The 16,418-nt window shown below is 45.8% G+C and overlaps 1 protein-coding gene across 2 annotated transcripts in view; it reads right to left on the bottom strand.

Annotated features, from left to right (window-relative positions):
* ABCD2 (ABC transporter family protein) overlaps positions 1-16,418 on the bottom strand; it is a 58,513-nt gene that overhangs the window by 30,028 nt on the left and 12,067 nt on the right. The window contains exons 2-4 of one of the 2 annotated variants that reach the window (XM_086802604.1): positions 5,434-5,620; positions 5,234-5,301; positions 4,754-5,080 (exon numbers count right to left, since the gene is read on the bottom strand). In XM_086802604.1, coding sequence (XP_086658730.1) covers positions 4,754-5,080; positions 5,234-5,301; positions 5,434-5,620 — 582 coding nt within the window. The remainder of the gene's footprint in view (positions 1-4,753; positions 5,081-5,233; positions 5,302-5,433; positions 5,621-16,418) is intronic. The other variant, XM_086802605.1, reaches the window with a different exon arrangement.

Raw genomic sequence — 16,418 nt, 5'->3', positions numbered from 1 at the left:
GAGAGTTGGGACACATTCAGGACAGCCACTAGCAATTCGCATGCTATGCTGTCATATGCAGATGTTGAGGGTGCTCTTCTTCAAGAAGAGATGAACAGGAAAAACAACTCTGTTGGAAAGTCCAATGCAATGAATGCACGTGGGAGATCCCAGCAAAGGGGAAAAAGCCAAGAACGGGGAAGGAGCAAGTCTTGCTCCAAAAAGGATTTGGAATGCCATTATTGTGGCAAGAAGGGACACATTAAAAAGCAATGCTACAAATGGAAAAATGATCAAAAGGAAAAGGGAAAAGGCAAAGACGAGAGAAAGATGAAGCCAAAGATGTAAAGCCAAAGGGCAAAAGTGGAGTCAAGATTGAAGAAATCAATGTGTCACATGCAGGTGGCAGTGAGGATGAGGTCCTATTTACGTCTTCACTTGATGCCCATTCACTTCTTACAGGTGGTCATGGTATGCACTCATGGATCATTGATTCAGGTGCCTCCTTTCATGTCACAGGTTGCAGAGACTTGTTTGTCAGGTATACTGCTGGCAATGAAGGAGTGGTTTATTTGGGTGATAACCATGCATGCAAGATTCTTGGCAGAGGTGATGTGAGGCTTGTGTTTTCAGATGGCTCACAGCTTATGCTCCATGATGTCAGGCATGTGCCTGAGATCAAGAAGAATCTGCTTTCTACTGGACAGCTTGATGATGCTGATTATGTTACCACATTTGGTCGTGGAAAGTGGAAAATTAGTAAGGGCTCACTGGTTGTTGCCACAGGCTCTAAGGTGGACACTCTTTACTTTATGCATGCAGGTGTTTGTCACCATGCTAATGTAAATGCAACCGAGCTGCCGGAAATCTCTATGTGGCATAGCCGGTTGGGACACATGAGTGTCAAGGGAATGGAGCAATTGTCTCGTTTGGGTTACTTGCCTTCTCTAAAGTTTTCAAGTTTTCAGTTTTGTGAGCATTGTATATATGGCAGGCAATTGCAGTGCCCCCACAAGAAAGCTCTTGGACAGAAAGATGCTCAGTTAGAGCTTGTGCATACAGATGTATGTCAGATGCCTCAGCTTTCTTTGGGAGGGGCAAAATATTTTGTGTCCTTTATTGATGATGCCACACGTAAGGTGTGGGTTTATCCTCTTCGTTTGAAGAGTGATACATTCTCAGTGTTTGAGAAGTTTGTTGCTCTTGTTGAGAATCAAACTGGCAAAACACTGAAGGCTTTGCGTTCCGACAATGGTGGAGAGTATATGTCCAAACAGTTTCAGGACTTTTGTGATGCTAAAGGCATCAAGAGGGAGCTCTCTACTCCTTATGATCCTCCACAAAACGGGACAGCAGAGAGGATGAACAGGACCATTCAGGAAAAGGTCCGTTCTATGTTGTCACATGCTGCGTTACGTCATGGTTTTTGGGCTGAAGCTGTTATGACAGCCGTTCACCTTATAAACAGGTCACCTAACACGAGGCTTGGTGGGAAAGTGCCAGAGGAAGTATGGACAGGGAAGCCTCCGTCATACAAGCACTTGAGAGTGTTTGGTTGCGTTGCGTACGTGCACATACGCAGGGAAATGCGCACCAAACTTGACCCTAAGTCTCACAAATGCATATTCCTAGGATATGGTGACAGAGGTGAAATGGGGTATAGACTTTGGGATCCCGTGAATAGAAAGATCATACGCAGCAATGATGTCATTTTTGATGAAACATGCATGTATAAGGAGCCTGCAAGGCAACAGGAGCCTGGCAGAGTCATCTTTGATGATGATGGACATCATGGACAACAACCAAGGGCTGTAAATCAGCCATTACAGCAGGAAAACCAGCCCTTAAATGGTGCTGAAAATGGTCCAAATGGACAGCTAGAGATGGCAGAAGATATCCCTATGGATATACCACAGTTAGAGGAGATACCGGGCATGATTTTTCAGCCTTATGGCATGGAACAGGAGCCACCAATGGGTGATATGCAGGCTGGACAGCAACCTGCAAATGATGGTCATTGGGTACGGAGGTCCACTAGACCCTCCAGAGCCCCTGCCAGGTTTGTTCCAGGGGTTGACTACTTGATGCTTACTGACTGTGGGGAGCCCTCATGTTATAAGGAGGCTTTACAGAGGGCAGACAAGGCTCTTTGGGAGCGTGCCATGAAGTCAGAGATAGATTCTCTGCACAAAAATGGAACATGTAAGTTGGTGCCTTTGCCTGCAGGCAAGAAGGTTTTGCCATGCAAGTGGGTTTACAGGCTCAAAGTTGCACCTGATGCAAAGCCAAGATACAAAGCCAGGTTAGTGGCTAAGGGCTTCAAGCAGGAATATGGTGTGGACTTTGATGAGATCTTCTCTCCAGTGGTCAAAATGACCACACTTAGAGCTGTGTTAGCTTTGGTTGCACATGATGATCTGGACTTGATTCAGATGGATGTGAAGACTGCTTTTCTTCACGGTGATCTCCATGAGGAGATATATATGCAGCAGCCAGAGGGTTATGCAGTGAGTGGAAAGGAGAAGCTTGTATGCAAGCTGAAAAAGAGTCTTTATGGGCTCAAACAGGCACCAAGAGAATGGTATCATAAATTTGATACATTCATGAAATCTCAGAAATTCAGGAGAAGTGACATAGATCACTGCTTATACATCAAGAAAGCTTTGGATGGCAGTCTATTGATCCTCATCTTGTATGTTGATGATATGTTGATTGCCGGGAAATCTCGTAAAGAGATGGATGCCTTGAAGCAGAGGTTGCATCAAACCTTTGATATGAAGGATTTGGGTGATGCAAATCACATTTTGGGTATGCGGATACTTCGGGACAGAAATCAGCATGTGTTGTATTTGTCTCAGAAGGAATACATTGGCAAAGTCTTGCAGAGGTTCAATATGGACGGGGGGAAGAAGACTAGTACTCCTTTGCTTCCATATGTAAAACTCAGTGCTATGGACAGCCCACAGTCGGATAGAGACAAGGCTGATATGGCCAAGGTTCCGTATGCTTCAGCTTGTGGCAGTCTCATGTATGCCATGGTTGCTACTAGGCCGGACATTGCATTTGCAGTGGGAGTGGTTTCTAGATACATGGCTAACCCTGGCAAGAAGCATTGGGAAGCAGTGAAAGGTGTCATGAGATACCTGAAGGGCACACAGGATATGTGCATATGTTTTGGCAAACAGGATGCATTAGTGCATGGTTACACGGATTCGGATTATGCCGGTCATCCAGATAACCGGAAGTCTACTACCGGTTATGTATTTACATTCACAGGAGGTGCTGTGTCATGGATATCCAGGATGCAGAAGTGCACAGCCTTATCTACTACAGAGGCCGAGTATATTGCAACCACAGAGGCTTGCAAGGAGGCATTATGACTATCTCGGTTAGTGGTTGATTTGGGCTATACAGGGGATATTCCATTGTTGCATTGTGATAGTCAGAGTGCCATCCAGTTGGCAAAGAACCCTGTCTTTCATGCAAAGACGAAGCATGTGGATGTGAAGTATCACTTCATCAGAGAGGTGATAGAGAACAAGCAAATTCAGCTTGTTAAGATTCATACGGATGACAATCCGGCTGATCTGTTGACAAAGAGTTTGCCTCCGGAGCGGTTTGCTCATTGCAGACACTTGATGGGAGGCCATTTTCAGCCTTGATATGGCCTTGTATATTATCATGTACATGCTGATTTTTCTTTTCCTTTACTTAAGGGCACTTTGCCTTTAAGTGGGAGGTTGTTGGGGTAAAGGCATAATGCCCACCCTTATAGTGTGTACAAGTCCATAAGTTATAGTACATAGTACACTTAGTACTTTTAATGTACTAAGTGCACACTGTGTACTAGTGCAATATACATGTGTGATAGGGGAGTCACACACTCATGATGAGTTGACTTATCCCCACAACTCTCTCTCTCTCTCTCTCCCTTGTTCTCTCTGTGTATGTCTCCCACATGAATCTCTAACCTAAACCCTAATTCTCCCATTCAATGTCACTGTCCAGTATATTATGAGATACGAGGCCGCTTTCACTGCCTGTTCAGAGAGGGCTTCGGACCACTTTCTAGAGTCATGAGATACCAGGATCAGAGATGCCTCGGATTGTACTTGCTGGAGCTGCGTAGACATAGAGAGGGTCTCCTGAGAGGGAGGGGATCAGAGAGGGAGAGACACCTACAGAGGCAGATTACAGACTTCTTTCGACCAGAGATTGAGCAGTCAGGCCAGCAGGCATTGCAGCTAGCCCCAGAGTACAGCCGCACCAGAGGTACACTGATAGATCGGGCTATAGAGCTGGGGCGGTCCAGGCGCCCCAAGATGAGAGGCCCATCTCGACACCGGCGGAGACTACAACAGAGGATCATGACCATACTAGCACGGCATGGGAGACGTCCAGTCAAAGTACTCACCATGGAGGACATTGAGGATATCCGCCATCGACCGATGAGAGACATCTTTGGATAGTGATGTGTATGATGCTTACCTTTGTTGCTGGAGTTTTCCTCCCAGATGTTATCCATTAGGAGCTCCTAGTACCGTACTTTTAGTTGTTTAGTTGTTTTTAGCTTTCCTTACACAGACATTGTATCAGATCCACCAATTGTTGTAACCTTTTTGATCTCATAGGTCATTTTGGCCTTCTGAGACGTTAATATATCATTTTCATTTCTCTCTCTCTCTCTCTCTCTCTTTCTCTCTCTCTCTCTCTCTCTCTCTCTCTCTCTCTCTCTGTCTCCCAAAGTTTTTTTTCAATTTTTAAGAACCACTACCTTGCCTAGTGCGACACTAATAGCCGTGCCGCCAATCGAGTAGATAATGAGCACAAGAAACAATGGAGGATATATACCAAACAATATCCCACTGAATGATATGAGATCAATTGTGGCAGTGAATAGAGCTAATGCAAAAGATAAAGCAGTCCCAGTGAAAGAGTTCAAGTCATCAACAATCCGTTGGTCTGGATTGTCAATGAGTGACTGTGACTGGATCTGGTAAAAAGTGCGATTTTCAAAATAACGTTCCATGTAAAAATTGGTCATCCAGGCCCGCCATCGCAAAGCAAGTGTATCTCGTCCATAATCTCTCAACACAAAGACCTGTCAAGGGTTAAAACCTTCAGTAAGTTTCTCAAGGAAAAAAATGTATTCAGGTGTCCTTGAGGCTGCAAGCACTCATGACAACAGATATGGCAAGACTTCAACCTAAAAGTGTACAGAACAGTACCTACAAGAGTGCAGCATTAAGCTCACCGGAATGCCTCCAATAAACGCACCCAAGTAATACAGCAGTTGCTTTGTGAATTGCTCTTGGTCTTTGCCTGTCAAAGCAGCACAACCAAACGCCCAAACAATGAGAATAGACAAGGAGCACAGCACATCATTGACTTCCAAATGATTAAGGTTTAGGATTTAGGACTTGGGGATTAGGTCAAGGGTTTAGGATGGCTTACTTGCAAGGGCATTATAGAAATCTCGCCCTAAGAAGTTAAACCCGACACTGATCCCTGTTGTTGCCAGAGTCAAGGCAAAGATGCCACCTAATCTCAGCCTGGCTTGTGATTTGTCCTCTGAGCTCCAATACGGTGCAGCTACTTTCCAGAATCTTTTCAAGATCGTTTGTATATCTGATCCAGTTCTCTGTTTCAGCACTTGAAGCATTAAGACAGTGACGCAAAAAGCTTACAATCTTAGGCTTACAAGCATATAGAAGAGCATAAACATTCATCCATACTGAAAAATGCAAATGGAACCAAACCATGTAGTTTGATTACACCAACACTCCACAAACCAGTTTCTAGAGCGGATACTGGATGATTAATCCCAGAGTAGAGACACTTGTACAAGAAATCACAACTTCATGAAGACCCTCAGCACACAATTCACACAATGTGCAATGCCATACTGAAAAATATGGGACATTCTATGCACCTCTTCATTGGTCTGTTCAATCCAGACCATTCTTCACCAAGTTTAGTAAACTCGCCCACATTATCTGGTGGGCAGGAGCAGCACAAAAATCTAGCAGGGAAAACAAAAACAGATTTTCACAGGATGCTGATGGATATCACAACCCCTTTTGTGACATACCTGCAAGATAAGCACTGGACAGCAGCACAGAGAACGGCGGGCAGTAGAATGGCTGGCCACGCATGCAGTTATTGAGCAATCAGGCCAGTCAAGATTGAGTGGCAAACCAAACTAATAACAGGCAGATGGGCGCCCACATGTATGAAGAAGGTGACCTTAATTATGAAGTTATTATAAGGTCGATTTTGAGAAATGGAAGGCAACGTTAGTTATGAAGTTCTAAGGTTGATATTGGAAATAAAAGCTAGTCGACCAGCCCACAACATGCAGGTCACTCAACTGGCACCTGACGAGCAATGTTTGCCTATAAACAGAGCTCTACGGCCCCCAATTCGGTCAATCAATCGATTGGGCTTCATCTTCAAAATTAAGCCGCAAGGCAGTGCACCAACGCTTTTGGAAGTGGAAGACAGCTAGGAGTAGCCAGTGTTTGGAGAAAAGCTCAGCTTCTGCCAACCTGGGTTAATTGATCACATTTTGGGAATAACTTTACATCAGATATACAAACATTTCTCTTGTTATTTTCATTCATTTGTAATACATGATAGTCGTAAATTATAAGTATGTGCTGGTGTTAAGACTCACACCCAACTAGTAACCTTACAAGTTGCAAAATCAATAGTCGTTGATGCAGAACCCAATTTTACCCTTCCAGCTACACAATGTAGGAGAACCAAATCAACATCGTGCACACAGAAAAGAAAGGAGGGATCTCACAAGCACCATTGCCTTTCATGGTGTGCACTAGACTGAGGCCAGATAGGCAGAGATGAGCATGCCCTCATTCAAGTCCTAGGCAGGAGAAAAGATGGCCACATAATAAAAACTGAGGTCAATAGCTTAACATGGTTTTGTGCATGTAAGAGAAAGATGTACCATGGTCTATCACACATGCATCAATCCTCATGTGTCACCTGCATCACGCAAAAAGATGACACATGGACATGGTCAGCCAGCAAGAGGCAAGATTAGAAGCTGGATAGGCACCTTTCAGGAGGGACAAGAGCTGTTCACACATCTCTCGACCACACGCCCAAGAGTGGAGCTAGTTGGCCACTTGGCACAATTGGCCAGGTGGCCCAGTTGGCAGCCAACAGACCGAACCTAACCAACCGACTGGTCATAAAGAATACATACACGTAGGCAACTGAAGAACAGATGAGAGCATCCCACACCAAATCTGCAATCCTAGTACCTAACCAACCGACTGGTCATAAAGAATACATACACGTAGGCAACTGAATAACAGATGAGAGCATCCCACACCCATTGTCTCACGGCTGTTGAGACAATCTTTCTTTGATTTGTGAAGAGAACAGTGAGTCAGAAGCTTGTATCTGTTAGAAGTCATCTCCTGTCCAGTTTTATACACCAGGGCCTTTGTTGTGGGTGTGCCCGCCCTTATGAGGTGTTTTATCATTTTTCCCCACTCTCCGCATTTTTCCCCTATTTTTCCCATTTTTTCTGTGGCTTGGGAGGCAGCCCTGAGGCGGCTGGAGGACCAGCAGCTGGCCGACTGCTCAGACATCAGTCGTGGACTTCTGGATGCTAGCCGACTGGATGTATGCAGTCGTGGGCCTTTCGTCGTTGTTGGTGTTCACGGCCAGAAGTAGAGGAGGGGGAGTTACCGTCAACCCGAAAGGACCGGGAGGCTCAGACACAGATGTGGGATCGTGTCAACGCCAGGGTCCATTCGTTTATCTTTCTCAACTGCACACCGCAGGTAATCAATCATGTAAAGCACATGACGCTGGCCAGAGGTATATGGCAGCATTTGGCTTCTCTTTACAACAGGGTATCGCCCATGAAGAGGATTTCCTTGGAAGTACAGATGCGGGTTATGAGCCCTGCAAAGTCGTCGACGATGCGGGAGCATATTAACAAGCTGCAGGCTCTTCAACAGGAAGTTCTTCAGGCTGGGAAGGAGATATCGTCAGAGGACATGGCCATAACGTTGCTGTCACACTTGCCCTCTTTGTACTCAGCATTTTACTCGTCTTTGATTACCAGTGGCAGGCTCAGCACCATCACGTGGGAAGAGCTTGTGCCCATGGTCCTGGACCAGGAGGAACGATTCTCGAACCCTCCTCAGGGTGGAGGTTCGGAGGCCTTAACTCGCCAACGGTCGAAAGGCCGTAACTCACGCAAAGGGAAGGCTTCATCGGAGAAGTCTTCTGAGAAGAAGTCCGACGTTGACCGCGAGAAATTGAAGGCAGAGAGGACCTGTAATGATTGTGGCGAGAAAGGCCACTATTGGAGGCAGTGTCCCAAGCGGAAGACCGAGAAGGGTGAAGATTCCTCAGCAGCAATCATGAAGACTCCGGCTTTTGTGCACCTGGAGGTGGTGGACACCGATGTTTCATTTTCTTCAGGCAGGGAGGAGATTGGAGGACTCTCCGCAACGGATACTCGAGAGTGGATTCTCGATAGTGGTGCTTCCAGGCACATGACTCCTTCCCATTCCGGTTTACAGGATCTCTGCAGGCTTTCTGGTCATATTCTCACTGGGGATACGTCTGGGGATACGTCCACTATCCCAGTTCACAGTGAGGGCAGGATGGAGATAGTTCCCGATGGCAGAGGGGGGAAGCATTCCTCCCAGGTGTTGTATGTTCCGGCACTTGGTTTTCATCTGTTGTCAGTGCATCAGGTTTGCAAGACTGGCGTACGGGTGGAGTTTGATGAGCATTTTGTTGCTCTCCGGGACAAAGCAACAGGCCAAGTGGTTTGGGAAGGCGGAGTGGAGAATGGAGTTTACAAGCTTTCAGCACTCTCTCTCCCAGGTCCTCAGGTTTGTGATGAGTGGCAGTCTGGTAATGGCCACTTAAGTGTGGATAAGCTGCAGGTACAGGCTTTCCAGAACCAGATGGTGGATAGCTTACCAGTAGAAGGCAGCAGTTGGCAGGAACTTTCCAGTACTGATGTTGGTGGTTCTTGTGTTCGTGAGTCAGAGGAAACTAAACAGGTCACTTATGCTCTGATGTCTCGCCGTGTTCGGGACAAAGAACCTCCAGTAGATGAGGATGTTCTTTCCACGGGGACCTTTCGGAAAGCCACGCAGGTAGCAGCTAATTACTTGCAAAAGGAGGTGGTTTCTCCAGGCTTTGTGGTTCCAGATTCAAGAGGGGTGGTTGACAGGTTTCAGAAGGCCTTGCGTGGTCTTCAGGAGGTTTCCAGGACTTGTTTATGCACCGTCACAGGTGTTGATCCTTGTGAGCAGTGTGATGCCTCTTTGACTCAGAAGCAGGATGGTTCATTGATCTGGTTGATGGACACCAGATTGGACGAGAGCTTCCTGATGAGGTGATTGAGCTCATGGTTGCAGATGACTCTTTGGGAGGCAGGATTGCGTTTCCTGTGGTTTCTACGGCATGCGAAGGATCACGGACTCTTGTACACAAGAGGGGGATTGTTGGATGAAGTCCGACTCCACGGTTGGAGTGACTCAGTTTGGGGAGGAGATCCGGACACGAGGAGATCTACTTCAGGCCCAGGAGCAGTTTTATGGAGCAGTAAGAAGCAGTCATCTTTTGCCTTGTCGAGCACAGAGGCAGAGTACCGGGCTGTTTGTGATGCTGCTTGTGAGGTGGTGAGGATGCAGAGGTTGCATTGCAGGTTGGGGCTTCCACTGGAGGAACCCATGGTCATCCAGAGGCACTTTGTTCGTGAACAGATCATTGCTGATGACATCCTGCTAGAGTTCTGTTCGACGGAGGACAGTACGGTGGACCTCTTCACGAAGTCGCTCTCTCAGGATTTGCTCAGGCGGCACCCCAGCTCCCAGTGAGAGAGAGAGAGAGAGAGAGAGAGAGAGAGAGAGAGAGAGAAGTGCTGGAAATTCAGTGTATACTATGGTACAAAAAGGTACATATCTGCAGCCCTTGGCTGCCTTCTTGAAAAGGTGGTAAAACACCCAAAATTCTGCCCTAGACTAGGACTCCTAATGACTCAAACCCCTAGTGGGCTGAATGAATAAAACCTTGAGCATGTGGACCTATTTATATGGGTCTTTGGACACTTTATGCTGGCCGACTGCTGCTGGTCCTTGTCCTTGATGCGCATGCTGCCCACCCTCTGCTAACGTAAGCCGACATCTCTTCTGGCAGCCAGCATCCACTGTCCTGCAGAGCCGACAGCCATCTGATCCATGCTTTGCTCCAAGTCCACTTCAGATGCTACACCTGAAGCTCCTACATTCTGGTTCTACCTATCTTCTACTGGTTCATGGTCTTTATCTGTTTGCCTCTTCTGGATCTAGCCCTGAGAATGTCCATGGCATCTGTGATGCACATGACATCGATCAACTAGCATCGATCTATCCTCCCCAAGACCACGCTAGACTTTTCCCTAAATTCTGCTGATCTCCAGCTGACGCTGACGCTGATCCAACTGGTCATTACTGTTACCAATTCTGCTCTCGGAGGCAGAACAAACCGACTCAGAATCCCTGTTTGGATCAGTAACTCTCTCCTTTATGTCCGCCGTATCCTCCTAGCCCTTAGGCTGCTCTAGTTTCATGAAGATATAGCTCCAAAGACACTTTGCTATCAACGATCGAGTACTATCTCACGTCTGATTGCTGATTGCTGACTCAACAAGAGCAGACCCTCACAGCTTTGAGTCCTGTAAGACCTCTAAACCCTCTAATCACTTAAACCAAACTAAATTATGATCCTCTAAACATCCAGCTGATCACTATCAAGTCGCAGCTGCTCCAGAATGAGTAGTTTTCCACAACCCTGTCTAACTTCTGTCAGACTCGACTCAGAATAGCTTTTCTTGTACCCAAAATGACCCTTTTACTTTGTCTGCTACCCCCCTAGACACATGGCTGCCTATAGCTGACGCTCTTCTGACCCATTCTGACGGTATATTCTCAACATAAGAAGATTGTTTCAAACATAAAGCAACTCAAACCTCCTAAATCATCAGATACTTCTCCACAGATGCAAAATCAAACAGAACAACTCAAACCAAGCTCCAAAACACCATTACTCATCGACCATGACACAGATGCTGTCAGAGTACGTAGCGGAGATGATGACCAGATCTGGGACACGAGCAAAAACGCATGCAGAAAAACAGCACAAGAGAGAGAGAGATATAGGCGTGTAACTCTGCTCTGATATACACAAGAAAATCCCGGTATGATACACTAGTGGCAAGGGGGTTGGGGGCCTATTTATATGCCCCCACATCAGCAGTCGGCCTGTTGTAGGGCAGCCCACGACTGTATCAACAGTCGGCCAGCAACAAGTGAGGCCCACTACTGCATACATCCAGTCGGCCAGCATCCAGAAGTCCACGACTGATGTCTGAGCAGTCGGCCAGCTACTACTGGTCCTCCAGCCGCCTCAGGGCTCCTCCCAAGCCACAGAAAAAATGGGAAAAATAGGGGAAAAATGCAGAGAGTGGGGAAAAATGATAAAACACCTCATAAGGGCGGGCACACCCACAACAAACCCCTGCTGTATAAAACTGGACAGGAGATGACTTCTAACACCCCCTCAGCTCCTGGCTGTGAAACCAACCTCTCTCTCTCTCTACTCTCTCTCTACCTGCGTTTTTGCATCAGATGGTGCGTTTTTGCATCAGAAGGTTTCCAAGAGTGTTTAGGGCTGAAAGAAGACTACCCAGAGCTTCCGCATGTTACATTGGTATCAGAGCATCAGGCTCAGCAAAGCTAAACACTGATTCAGTCCCAGATGATGGTGTACAGGTCCAAGGTACAGGAAAGTACACGGATTCGAAGCCCAAGGAAAGAACACAGATCGGGAAGAACTCCCAGGAGGTTTGTTGGTGGTGTTCCACAGTGCCAGATGGGGATGGCAGTTCCGTGAGCCAGATAGGTTCTCAGGTAACGGTCCCAAGGGAGGTTGATCCTCCAAGGGTGATGTGAGAGTGCCAGACTCAGTTCCAAGAATGAAGACCAAGACGGTGTTCAGAGTCAGGGCAGGAATGGATTGTGGACTAGAGGAAGACCAGATGCATAGATCTTCATCAGAGACAGAGTGGTTTGGAGAACAGGCCGGGTTTTCAGAGAAAAAGGTTTGCCAGGGATGGATGATGACAGAGGGACTTCGGAACAGGATTGGGATGATGACAGTCATCCAAGAGCAGGTTGGATTCCCGTCATCAAGTTTAGCAGAGGGGGATGTCATGTGCATCACAGATGCCATGGACATTCTCAGGGCTAGATCCAGAAGAGGCAAACAGATAAAGACCATGAACCAGTAGAAGATAGGTAGAACCAGAATGTAGGAGCTTCAGGTGTAGCATCTGAAGTGGACTTGGAGCAAAGCATGGATCAGATGGCTGTCGGCTCTGCAGGACAGTGGATGCTGGCTGCCAGAAGAGATGTCGGCTTACGTCAACAGAGGGTGGGCAGCATGCGCATCAAGGACAAGGACCAGCAGCAGTCGGCCAGCATAAAGTGTCCAAAGACCCATATAAATAGGTCCACATGCTCAAGGTTTTATTCATTCAGCCCACTAGGGGTTTGAGTCATTAGGAGTCCTAGTCTAGGGCAGAATTTTGGGTGTTTTACCACCTTTTCAAGAAGGCAGCCAAGGGCTGCAGATATGTACCTTTTTGTACCATAGTATACACTGAATTTCCAGCACTTCTCTCTCTCTCTCTCTCTCTACTCTCTCTCTACCTGCGTTTTTGCATCAGATGGTGCGTTTTTGCATCAGAAGGTTTCCAAGAGTGTTTAGGGCTGAAAGAAGACTACCCAGAGCTTCCGCATGTTACAATCGAGGAGGACAATAAGAGAATGATGAGGGCGAATAATGGGGTTGGATTCTGCATCAAGCATCTGAACTAGTTTACAGGCATCTAGGGCAAAATAGTGTCGACAAACAAGGCGTCAGTAGAAGGGAGCCAACAGGATCTAAGAAGTTTAGGATAAAGTGTTTATGATCGCTTGTCATTGGAGGACCCTCTAGAAGACAGGCGGACGTATTTCTGTCTAGAATCTATTGCAATCATCTCTCCTAACTTGTGGTCACGTTTTGATCATTTCTGCGTCGGTTATCTGAGGCAGTTTTCTGTCAGTTTTTTGTCGGCAGGGGATGAGAAGGGGGTCGGCCAAGAGTTGGGTAAGACTCTGGGATAGTGGTTATAGGGTTTGCTAAAGTGGGAGGATCACAGAGGATCCAGAAAGACTCATTTTGGACTCGAAACATGAAGGAGGATTTCAAAGACGGTTTTCTGTCGTTTTTGCATCAATTGAAGTGAATTCTGGTCAACAGAAGGATGCTAATGAGTGCTATGGAGTACTGAAGCAAGTCTTTGAGGTGTTATGATGTTGACGAACAGTTTTTCGTTTGGAGTTATCAATTGATGTCTGATGCGGAAAAGTGTCATTATCTGATCTGTCTGGGGCAGCTCGAAGAGATTTAGGTCAATTATTCGTCAGCTGAAGTCAACTTAGGCTTTTGGGTAGAAGATCTGAAGTCTTCGAGGTTAGGTCTAACGGTGGAGGACAGTTGGAGGTAGCAGCTAGGTCAGACAGAAAGATGTAGAGGTGCCCATTTCTGTCAACCAAAGGTCAAGGGATAGAGCCTAAGTTGTTTGCTGTCATTTAAATTGGGAGCTTGAACCTTGTTGTGTAGGGCATTCAGGATCAAGTTAGAAGGCCATAGGCTGACAGACCATTGAGAAACAGAATTGAGAATTTTCAGTGTTTTTAACTGTGGGGAAAGGGGGCATTTTGCTCCACAGTGTACCAGCCAAGGAGGGAGCCAAGAAGTGTATACCCAATAATTCAGAGGCCAGAAGGGAACAAGGGAGTTGAAAATAGGGAGGTGAACAATGGAATTCAAGGGCCAACACAAGGGCAGGTACCACCACAAGGTCCTTTAGGAAATGCACATATGCTGGAGACCAATGAAGAAGAGGAGGAAGATGAGGCAGACATGTGAGAAAACAAGAGAACCATGATGCAAAGATCTGAGTCAAAGGGAGGCTGGTCGGGAGACTAGGGCAAAAAAGAAAAGAGAGAAAGGGAAGGCACCCATGGAGAAGCCTGAGTCTAGCAAGCAGGGGAGAGTCAGAGCCAGGAGGAGGAAAATTGGGATGGATGACTTTTAGCTGGGAGAAGGGGAGCCTCCTGTCAGATGTCAAGAATAAGAAGGTAGACATGATGACATCACCTATGGCCAGCTGTTGCAGCTGAATTCAAATATAAGAAGACAATGGTATAAATTGGCCAGTGTTAGGAGAGTCAAAGTTAAGACACCTCAAGCCAATGTAGTGCAGCTGAGCAAGGTGGCTGACATTCTGCCAATTGTAGATGTCTGGATACAGGGCCGAAAGGTAAGTAAAGTGTATATTGATGGTGGAGCCCAAGTCTGTGTTATGACAGAGGAAGCAGTTCATGAATTAGGCTTGAAAGTAACAAGGAAGTCCATTTTTAGTGTTAAAATGGCCAACAGCTCTAAAGTCAAATGCCTGGGTGTAATTGAGAGCATGGAAATGAATGTATTAGGGCAGAAGGTTGTGACTGACATGCATATAATGCTAGTTGGGATCGGAGCATACCCTATCATATTAGGTAGGCCCTGGCTCATTGCTATGAGGTCCAAACAAGACTAGTATAGAGGGTGCATTGACATGTTTGTTGACAAACCCAAGGGGAAAAGAATAAGGTATGATCTGAGGACAGGTAAAATATTGGAGATTGGAGAGAAGCTAGAAACAGAGAGGGAAGCTGATTCAACTTCTGTTGGCAGTTTGTGAAGACTATTCTATAGGTTCATCTGAGACAGATGGGGAGTCACAGCTGGACCAAAGTCTATTAAGAACTAGAGGCAGACATACGTGGTGCGCAGGTGACTAACCATCCAGCAGAGTCAGCTAGTGTTCAAGATCTGAAGCCAAATATTCCCAAAGATGAGTTGATGCAGATGTTAGCAAAGGATCTGACTAAAGAAGAAAGAGAGCAATATGAGGAGTTGTTGAACAAATACCCCAAGCTGTTTGCAAAAGATTATACTCAAATGAGGGGTACCAGCAGTGTTGTACATAAAATCAAGTTGAAAGAAGGTGCTAAACCAGTAGTTCAAAAACTAAGGAGATTGGGAACAATACAGAGACAAATACTAGAGACAGAGGTTACCAAGCTGCTGCAGGCTGGTTTTATCTATCCAGTATATGATGCTAAGTGGGTGTCTCCCATTGTCATTATGTTCCTAAAAAGGGGAATAAATGGAGGATCTATGTAGACTATAAAACACTGAATGCAACTACCAAAAGACATCATTACCCTCTTCCCTTTCAAGATGAGATTCTGGATCAGGTAGCAGCGCATGAAAGGTATTCTGTATGTGATGGATTTAGTGGGCATTATCAAATCAGAATAGCTCTTGAAGACCAGAAGAAGACTAGTTTCATTACTCCATATGGGGAGTATTTTGCTACAAGGTGATGCCTTTTGGTTTGCTCAATGCCTATGCTAGCTTCCAAAGCTAGGTAGACAAGATTCTTACACCATACCTGGGAACTTTTGTGAGGATATTCATGGATGATTTTTGTGTGAATAGTGACAAGCTGTTGCATGTACAGAAGCTGGATATTGTCTTTAAGCATCTAGATGATGATGGAGCTCAGTTGAACCTAGCCAAATGTAAAATAACAAAAGCCAGAGTTGTACTGCTGGGACATGAGAAGTGAGAATGGAATAGCATCAGATCCATCAAAGGTGGAGAGTCTGTTGCAGATGGAAAGCCCCAAGACAACTAAAGAATTGATGAGCTTTGTACAAAAAACTCAGATATATGTCCAGGTCTTTCTGCATGTTGGCTGAGTTTGTCTACCCTTTGCAAAAGGCAAGTCAGTAGGATCCTTTCAATTGGAGCCAGCTTGAAGAGCATGCATTTGAGAGCCTTAAGGACAAGCTGTCTACCCTGCCAGTCATAATGCCCCCAGACTGGTGCCAGCCATTTTATCTAAGTCTTAGTATTGGAAAACATGCAGTAGGGGCAATATTGATGCAGAAGGATCCAAACAGTCATATATGAGGCCAGTCTTTTACATCAGCAGGACAAAGGGTAAGGTTGAGAAAGCTTGGCACGAAGTTAAACTGCTAGTCTGGACACTAGTATATACTACCAAGAGCTTAAAGTCTTATCTAATCCATAGTTATCAGGTACGATACGGTACGGTTCGTACGATACGATACCATACGGGAAAATGCAGTATGATATTTTTTTTATAAAAATGTTATCGTACAGTCTTTTAAAAAATACTTCTAACTTTAGTATTTTCAATTTCAAAGAGAAGGCAAGCTGTCACATGACTCAAACCAAAATTCCATTAAAACCAAGTTGGAAACATACATAGATGT

Source organism: Cibotium barometz, chromosome 9 (genome assembly GCF_041138505.1).
Source record: "Cibotium barometz isolate CiBa-2024 chromosome 9, ASM4113850v1, whole genome shotgun sequence".
In the NCBI taxonomy this organism is placed as follows: domain Eukaryota; kingdom Viridiplantae; phylum Streptophyta; class Polypodiopsida; order Cyatheales; family Cibotiaceae; genus Cibotium; species Cibotium barometz.
The sequence above is the reverse complement of the archived record's forward strand: the minus strand, read 5'-3'. Positions and strand labels throughout refer to the sequence as shown.